The 9,595-nt window shown below is 39.7% G+C and overlaps 1 protein-coding gene across 2 annotated transcripts in view; it reads right to left on the bottom strand.

Annotated features, from left to right (window-relative positions):
* Nucleotides 1–870: 870 nt before the first annotated feature.
* The window catches only part of NCKAP5 (NCK associated protein 5), a 205,899-nt gene continuing 197,174 nt past the window's right edge, over nucleotides 871–9,595 (bottom strand). Inside the window, exon 17 of one of the 2 annotated variants that reach the window (XM_071562747.1) lies at nucleotides 871–2,474. In XM_071562747.1, coding sequence (XP_071418848.1) covers nucleotides 2,193–2,474 — 282 coding nt within the window. In that variant the 3' untranslated portion in view covers nucleotides 871–2,192. The remainder of the gene's footprint in view (nucleotides 2,475–9,595) is intronic. The other variant, XM_071562748.1, reaches the window with a different exon arrangement.

Below are 9,595 nucleotides of genomic sequence, written 5' to 3'. Positions count from 1 at the left end.
GGCTCGCCCCGGTCCCCTCCGTGTCCCCGCCCGCCAGGAGTCCACAGGTGGCAGCCGGAGCACGCCTGAGGGGCAGGACCCCGCTGCGAAGCGTCGCTCGTCTCCCACAAACGCCTCGCAGAGCTCGCGGCCCCACCGTTCCCTCCTCCCGTCCCTCTGAAAGCAATTTCAAGCGTGACAATAGCGGGGAAAGGGGCGCGGTGCGGCGGTCAGTCCCCTGTCTCCGCCGAGGACACACGGCGGGCTGCGGGATTGGCGGGGCCGGAGGCGGGGGGAAGCGGGATGAGGCGGACTGTGGCGGTGGGATCCGCTGGTGGGTCGGAATGGGGTGGGCTGCGGCGGCGGGAGCCGGTGGCGGGGCGGGATGAGGCGTTGTGTGGCGGTGGCATCCGCCGGTGAATCGGGAGGGGGCGGACTGTGGCGGCGGGAACGGCGAGGAGCCGTCGGAGGGCCGGGCAGCGCCCGCTCCCGGGGAGGGAAGGGCGAGGGAAGGTGCAGGGGAAGCCCAGGGTGCCGTGGTCGTCAATGCTGGGACGAGCTTTTCTTCCCTGTTGTAACCCGGCCCGAGGGATAGCTCGTCTCCTCTCCGGATAACCACGTAATTTCTCTGTGATCGTTTCACAGCCTTACTGCAATGAAGAGTCTCAATTAAGCTCTAAATCGCTGTTTAAAACCCCCGTGTTACGGAATCCCTAAAGGCCCGAACTCTGCCTGCCCGTGCGCTGCCCCGGGGCGGGGGCGGCTCGGTGGGTACCCCCGTGCCCCCCGGGAGGGCTGAGCTGATCCCTGCCCTGCACCCGCCCTCACGCTCAGGGTGTCACAACATCCCTTTCCCAAAACCCCGCTGCAGGCACACGTACACAAGAAAGGTTTTATTTACGAAAGATGTTTCAATGAAAATTTCTTAAAAGTCGAAAAAGACGAGGCAAGTTTACGGCGGAAATTACTTAAAATATAACAAATTGCACAAAATATTAACACTGATCATACAATATTTCATAGATTAACAGGCATGTGCTAAAGAAACTGTAGAGTCTAGAAATACCTCAAATATATCTAGTTTACAATTGCTGTACAAAAAGCAGTTATAAATACTTCACATCTAGAAAAAATACACAGAACCTTTGAAATAGACTTTCCCTTACATATAAACAATTTTGTAGAAAAAACAAAAACACCCAAAACAGGCCCTGCTCCTAGATATGTTTGAACTAGTACTGGTTAGCACCAACATATTGTTGTGTCACAAACAGGAGTTTTTAAATTTTTTTTTTTAAATAATTTTAGTGTTGAGAATTTAACTAGGACCAAACAGATTCCAAAAGATAACACAGTATGGTACATTCATAAGTTGATGGCAAATAAGTTCAGAGGAGGTGGAAGTCAAAAAACTATGTTGCAGTCAGAAGGACAGGGTGGTTTATGTAGTTCTCATTCCTACAAGACTCCAGTTTATGCCAGCAGTGAATTGCTTTGACCCTGATCTTTCAAACAGTTTACGTGCATGACTGATGAAGCCAATGCCAGCAGTATCAAGAGTTTTAATCTATTCATTTTCTTGCCATGTCAAAAGTCAAACCCCTTTTGAAATAAGCCACCTGTTGTGAAGTTGTAATAACTGAAATGCATGTCTGCCTAGAACACCTGTATGAAATTGCACTGAAAGTTAAAAATAAAGGATGTTTTGTAAAACAGAGTCCATGAAAGTTTATTGCAGATAATGTGGCAGGCTCAGGTTTATGGTAATGCAGTGTTTCTACATACAGTTTTAAGACTAGAACAATTATAAATCTTCTTTAAAAAATCTACTAACTTTTCTTGTTAATATTAACACTGATTTCTTTAAGTTAGTATCTGCTATTACAGGAGCATAGCACCAGTTTAATATTTATTGCTGTCATGTATCCCTACAAATATATTTTCCCAAGGTATTTACAACTGTACAAATATTCACAAAAGTGCAAAATTAAGACTTTATTCTGTGTAAGCGCTCGTTGCGTTCAGCGTTGAGTCCCGCGCACCGCCGTGCTGCTGCCCTGCCTTATTGCTGTGTGGTGCGGAGCCAGAACACCCCTCTGTGAGTGCAGTGATCCGCAGGGGGGATTTTCAACCACTGTCTCTTTTTCCCCATCACTCCACACTTGCCTTCAGCTCCGTTACGTGCCGCAGTTACAGCCCATTGGGAAATGTCTCTACACATCGTTGGAGCCTTGGCTGGCACAAGAGGAGAAGCTATCATAGAGAGAGTCGCTCAAGGATTCCAAATTGTCCACGTCGTGCCGACCCGAGCTATTTAAGGAAGCTTCTTCCTTCTTTCCACTTTCTTCCCTTTGTCCTTCAACCTTGTTCAGACAGTTCTTCTCTTTTTCTAATAAAAGTACATTATTGCTGTTAAATTTATTGAGAGACTCCAGGGAGATTTTAGATACTCTATTCTTGGAATCTTCTTTTGTTTCTTCAGTTTGCTTCAATTTCTGTAATAAGTGAGGGAAATATTAGAAACATATTTCTTATAGAAATAAAGTTATCCTATTGTACACCATTAATTACTGTCTTTCCAAAGTTCACAGGGTGAAAGGAAATAGATTTTTAGATGCTTAAATATCTGTTATGATTAAATAGAACATTACTGTCCATTTTAGGATAAATCATAACTTTAATGCTTCTGCTGAGACAAATAGGACTCCATTTATGTAACAGTTAAGAGCTATTAATGTCATAAGTAGCAGATCCTGGCTATGCACGTGTTAAACATCTCCAGCATCCTCACAGCAATTTACATCTTCTCTTGTACAAATACCTTGGGGGGTATGTTTAAATAGGTATTTGTTTAAGTAGAGTTTAAAAAAAAAGTTGCAGAGGATAAAACAGCATTTTCCATAAATCAAGGATGCAAATGAAACTTGCTAGGGAATAACCTCACATTTTGCATGTGTAAAGTTATTGATTTCCACAGACCCAAACTCTCTCTAATAGACAAGAAAGCAGCAAGACAGGAAATTATACTGAACTGGGCCGATCCCCACAGACCAGAATCAATCAGGTATTGGCCAGGCCTGCTTGGTGGAGTGGTGCAATTCTGTGGGAACACCGGACGATGTATTAGCACATTATATTAAGAACGCACAGTAGGATTGTACCAGAGCAATTTTATCCCTTTGTTAGCTACTGGTATTTGCAATCAGAGATCTGACCAAGGAATCATTAGGGAGCTCTGTAGGGTAGGGAGCAGTTCAATAAAAATGACCTGCCTGCTGGTGTTTCAAAAAATGACACCTGCAGGGTGTTTCAAAATCTGAGTAACTAACCCCTAACACAGAAATATGGGACAGCATTCAACATTTTACAATCAACATTCAATAACCTCTTGGACAGATAAGAATCAAGGATTCTGAGAGATGCCATCAGAGTGCAATGCCATTCCTCATTTTTGGTAGGGTCATCAGATGGCAAAGACTCAATCAGTAAATTACTGTAAATCCAAGACATTAATATTTTGTTTTAGATAGAAAATGAAATGGCACTTTAAGCACCCTGAAAATACAGCTTGGGCAGATGTATGGATGCTGTGGATCATTACATACACAGCTGTAAAGGGTCATTAGAATTTTTTGAAGAATTCAAGTTCCAAGTCAGTCAAATGTTGCACATGCTGTGCTGCTTTTTCTTGGAAATCTTGGGCAAGAGGAAGACAAATTGTTACATAGTTTGATTGCTTGTTTTCATGGCTAGTTAGCTAAAAATTGAAATGCCAGTCCAATGCCTGTTTATGCTCTGATCTTGTCATATTTCATCAGCTGACCATGCATGGATTACATTAGTATTTTTAGCAAATGTTTCAAGCAAACTTACAAAAAGCAACAGGAGATCTTAGTCTTAGTAAATGAAAATTTTCTGTTTGGTTCATTAATTAACATTCAGTCTAAAAGGTTTTAGGGCATGTTATGTTGGATTGTGATTTTAGATGACAGTTCAAACCAAGGTCTTCAATATCTGTAATTATGTTTTCTGAGATAGAGAAATATAACCCTTGGTAATGGGAAGTAACACAAATTTAGGACCCTTCAATAGAAATTCTTCACAATTTCAGCTTAAAATGTTCTTCCCTTTGCCCTCATTTAAAATAATGGAAAAGTTATTTCACTTCTCTGCAGGCCAGATGAGAAAATTCTCAGCCATGGCATCGATAACACAGGTTAGCACTTTTTGCTCTTCAGAGTACTAAACCTAAAGTATTTTATTGTATGATAGACTAAATGATGTTTCTTTGTCTGTATTTTCCCCTTTTCACAGCTTTTCGTTAGATAAATTGAATGTGACTACTTAGCTCAGACCTGGGGCTGCAGGACTCAATAGTGGTGTTAGTGAGGTCTGTGACAAAACTCATATTGATTCAAGTGGAGCCAATTTTGACTCTTGGGCAGGAGGAGCACAGACACCTGAGGAATTTGCAGCACAGAGCAGTTCTGGGTGAAGCATCACAATTAAAGTACAATTTTGACTATTCTACTTAAGGATAGATTTACACCACAGGACAGACAGGACTGAATTCATTGGTATATTCTGTATATAAGTATCAGTAATTTTTTATACCCTACAAGCACAACCTACACTTGTACTTTAATCAGACCTTAGGTTCTCATTTAATAAAATGTATATATAGTTTATGAAACATATTAGAGAAACTGCAGGGAATAAAAATATTCTCTACAAATTCTAAGCAAAATCATTGAATCCAATGAAATTGAAGAGAACTGAAGCCCATCAGTGAAACCTGCTGGCAAAAGATATACTGAATAGCGAACAGTATACCTATGATACATCAAGAATTAAAGGGAAGAGTAATTCTAACAGTTGTAGCAAAATTCATTGCTAAAACAAGAGACAATTCAAAAATAAATTATGGATATTTTTTGGACCTAAAGCTGTCTTTTTTAGATGCCTTAGTGCCCAGTTACATCCTTTTGTAAAAAAACCCTCAAACTTCCTTTCTTTAACACACAGAAGAAAATTCATTCACAGCCTGAGCTCCATAAGCAGAAAATAAAGAAAACTTTAAGCAGAGAGATTAATGTAAAAATTTGCATAATAAACAAATCACTCTCTCCCACAATAACACAATTATGTACATTCCTAGAGCTGAAAAGTCACCAGTAATTTCTTTAACTTTGGTGTCAGAACAAATGCTAACCCAAGTTAAGAAATTGTAGCTAGTCAGTGTGGGGTGCCTTGCACCACCTGAGAGCAGTGACCAGTTGCCAGGAGAGGAGAAACTCTATTTCACAGAATATAGACATTCATCACAAGTCACATTACTTTGAAATAAACTCATGAGTCATGAATCAGAATAATGTTTTCTTGTTGGCAACATCCTAAAGGGAATAACTAAAACTCATTAGTGATGTAATAGAATCTGGCATGTCACTTCAAGCACAGCAAATTAGGAAAACAAAACTAGCCTGCAGTTACACTGATACATTATAAATAGGTGTTATTTCTACATTAATACATCAAATGAGGTTTCCTGTAAACTTTAAAAATGAGAGGTTACATGTGGGCAGAATGCCTTTCCAGTGCTTGTGATCAAGGACCAGTCACAGCTGCAGCTGCTCTGAATGGCACAAGCACCCTGCAGGTGTAGTGGGAAGGAGCAGGGAAGGATGGGCTGGTTCACAGCACAAAGGATTCCACACTTGTGTGCAGGAAGGAAAGCAGCAGCAAGGCCGTTCCTTCTACATGGTAACACGCAGAAGCTCTGACTGTCTGGAGGTCAGGCTGTGCTTCCAAGGCACACCAGAGCCCAGAATCAGCAATGAACCATTCCACAGGATAAATGTATTTTCCAGCTGTCTAAGTTTAGTTAACCAGTACTTTAAAGGGCTCAGAATCAGTTACACAAAAGAATAAAGTGAACTTTATTTATGTCTCTCATGCATTGGGCAATTAAGTTTTAAGATTAACAAAAAAGCAAGAAGAGCATTGCTTCAAGTGAAGTATAATTGCATAACACTATTGGGTAAAAACAATGAAATTGCTATGAGAATTAAATATAGATCAAAAAAAATCAATACTTAATTGTATAACTCATCTTCTATTTCAGATCTGATCTCTAATAGAAGATACAAAATATGTTCTCTTTTTTGGTATTTTAGTTATTACTCATAACTTTATTGTGAAGGAAAGCAATTTTCTGGATTTTTACCTTTTAAAACTTGCTTGTTACATTTTCTGCATATGATGAAGGTAAACTTGATCCCACAGAGCCACTGTTTCTTATTTTAAGTTCAGAGTTTTACCAATTTAGATATCCTCTACTCCTATAACTGCTTTGTATTTATGACACACTTGGCCTAAGTGGGCTGTGCTGTTGCAGCATTACATAGGTTGCTCATACATAACCTGTTTAGTAGGACAATTTTAATATGCTCATAGCTTCTTGTAGAACAGGTGCACTGAGATACAGAACAATATGAGCAATATTCTGATCAGAGGTACCCTGGTCTAATCAGGAGGAACTTCTCCCTGAACTCAGTGGCATTACACGACCGTTTGCAGTGAAGGTGTAATGTGAAAAGGGTTGGTTTGAACTGCCAGGGAGTAGCTGTCTGTCATCTAGTCAGGACAGAATGCCATGCAGGCTCTCTGTGCAAAGTGAACAATCTCCAGATCTCATTTAACATCAGGTGGACAGGTAACACTCTGCAGTGAAAATAGTTGTACAGTCTCATCCAGGAAACTACAAAGGTGAAAGCTGTAACTGCATGACCTCTGCTGCATTACAGCTGAGCTAAAAATGTGATGTTTGAACTTTTTTCTCTTTAAAGCATAACCTTAAATAATAAGATAAGCCTTGCTCTCCCTTGTATATTGTCAGAAGCTTTCATCTATTTTCCGGACTGACAATAAAATAATTTCTGAAATAATGAATCATTTTTCTTTTTCTATTTGAGCAGAAATACCATGATTATTTTGCTGTAACAGACAATGACATTCTCAGAGACACACCATCAGATTTTCATGGTAAACAATGTCAATTTCTTTTCTGGGAAAAAATGCATTGATAGGAAGCATTTTGAAGTTCATTAGTCTGTTCAGCAGTTGATTGAAAAGCCATATGTACATATGTATGTATCATCCCCTGATGTCATTATGGGTAATATAACAATGAGAACTGTATTTCAGGTCTACTGTATTTCAGAATATAACAATCTACAAGTATATTTTAGCATCACAAGAACAGCCTTTCTGATGATCCTAAATTGCAAATAAATTACCTTACAGGAAATAAAACCAATCAGCACTAACACTATATGATTGATAACTGCAGATCTGGTCAACAACAGCTATTGCTTAATGAACAGGTGACTGAGAAGTTGAGACTTATGTTGTCTACAGCTTGAATTCTTGCATGGTTTAGGAGATAAAAGATAATGTAGTGAATTGGGCCTTGATTTTCATAACATAATGAGGTGATGCAGTACATTTAGCATTCTAATGTCAAGAATATAATCTTAATTTAGGAAGTATATGAATGTTTTCTTGACATGACAAGAAAGTATTTCTTGACCTGGTCAGTTTATGCCAACCCTTTCTGAACTTTTGCATAGTTTAAAAAAACAGATGCTGAGGTCCCAGTTACCAGGTCAGGTAAGTCTACCTTTTTTCCTCTGCTCAGTTATGAACTGAATGGCACAAACTGTTTTCTCACAGTGCTTTAGAATGGATATTGGCTGCATCAACTCTGCATGGACTAAGTTTATTTAAAAAGGAATAAGAAAATATAATTCTAAGTGGCAATACCTTGGAAAATGATCAAAATGCTGGTGCTCAGTCAACTGTGTTGAGGGGGTTCATTAAAAAGAAAACCAATTAAACACCAGTACTTTCTCCAGAAGGCAAAGCAGAGGCTCACTCTGTTCACATTGGCAGAATCACCAATTTTGCTTCTCACAGAGGGAATCTACCCACTAAAAGCAATGCTTAGTGCAATCAGAGGCTCACCACAAGGCATTAAGAGAGAAATATCCACGGTGAGAAAGGAAGCTGAGACTCAGTTTCTAGAACCTTATGGACTGAAAATGAACAAGACACATAGGATACACTTTACTTCTCAAAAGATCCTTTTAGCTTTACTTGTAGAGGGAGTTAAATAGCAAAACTGTTCTGATTTTCTAGTGATTGAAAAAAACTGCAATGAAAAAAATCATACTGAAAGATAAGATTGGTGAAAAAGTTATTGAATTCAACTTAACCACTTGCAGGTCACTACCATTCCTTGACAGAACTATGTGGAGGGTTATGTTGCCAGTGATAACCAAATGGTACTGGAACTATGCAGTCCTAAGTAACTTCACTCTTTCAGTCTTCATCAGACTATTTCACTTCACAGCATTTAAATATACAGAGGTTTGTCCTACTGAATGAAAGTATTTATGAAAGTATGGCTCGTGGTTTCAATAAAGCTCATGGCTTTATGTCAAAAAGGGGCTACAATTTTATCCTGGACTGGAGGTTTGAATGATTTTTTTTTTAAATTGGGATACTTACTCAGAACTGAATCAGAAGGGGGGGGGGGAAGTATAGTTCAAGATTTTTTAAAAAATCTAATACCAAATGCAGTTCTATCCCCCATATGACTGAAGAAAAAAAATCCTCTCAAACTCAGTAAAAGCAGGGTTGTACTCAAACAACATATAATTTCACTGACATTTTCAGTAATCAGAGTAATTTTTCTGTATGGCTGAACTACTGTTATAAGTATTAGTTGTGTTCTTACCTGTCTTCATCTTCCACCTTTGGCTTTTTTTGAACATGACAATTTATTTTGGTAATTACAAAGACACTTGTCCTCTTGCCCTCTAGGGATGTCTCAGCTCCTGGCCCGTACTGTCTGCATGTCAGTCACTCAGCACACTGATGGAAAACAGAACTGCACTTCAGGATCGTACTGAGAATGGCAATTGGCAGTGGGTAATGATTTTCCTCACTATTAAGCCTCTCTTTTGTGTACTCTACTAGATTCGTAGCCTGTGACTATCCAAGCTACATCAGCTTCCCTAAGGGCAAAAACCCCCAGAAGCAGCAGAGAGAAAACCATGGAATAGTGCAACTGTTTAGGTTGGAAAAGACTTTGGAGATCACTGAGTCCAACCTTTGAAGTAGCAAGGTTATGTGGCAGGACCAAGAGCAAATAAGCAGTATGAAGAAACGATGGAGAAATAATTCTCCCAGCTAAGAATTCTGGCTTGTTGTATGCACTAAGAGGGCTGTGATGTCTGGAGGGGAGTTCAAAGAGCATGAAGCTGCTGGAAGACCAGTAGAGGAAGGAAAGGGAATGACTCTTACCAGTTTTAAAGATGATTCATGGAGGTAGTTTAAACAAAGGAGTGAGTTCCACAGCAAATATTTTTTTTTTTTAATTTTTAGCCTGTGAAGAGGACAGTTGGGAAGAGACAAACAATATTTCCAAACCCATCAGGCCATCCCTGCGTGATAGAAACTCAGCTGTTGCAGAGCGGCCTCCATGTATGTGTACACAGCACACATATCAGAACAAAACCTCTTCCAAGCTCCCACCAGCAATACAGAGATCATA

Source organism: Pithys albifrons, chromosome 8 (genome assembly GCF_047495875.1).
Source record: "Pithys albifrons albifrons isolate INPA30051 chromosome 8, PitAlb_v1, whole genome shotgun sequence".
In the NCBI taxonomy this organism is placed as follows: Eukaryota; Metazoa; Chordata; class Aves; order Passeriformes; family Thamnophilidae; genus Pithys; species Pithys albifrons.
The sequence above is the reverse complement of the archived record's forward strand: the minus strand, read 5'-3'. Positions and strand labels throughout refer to the sequence as shown.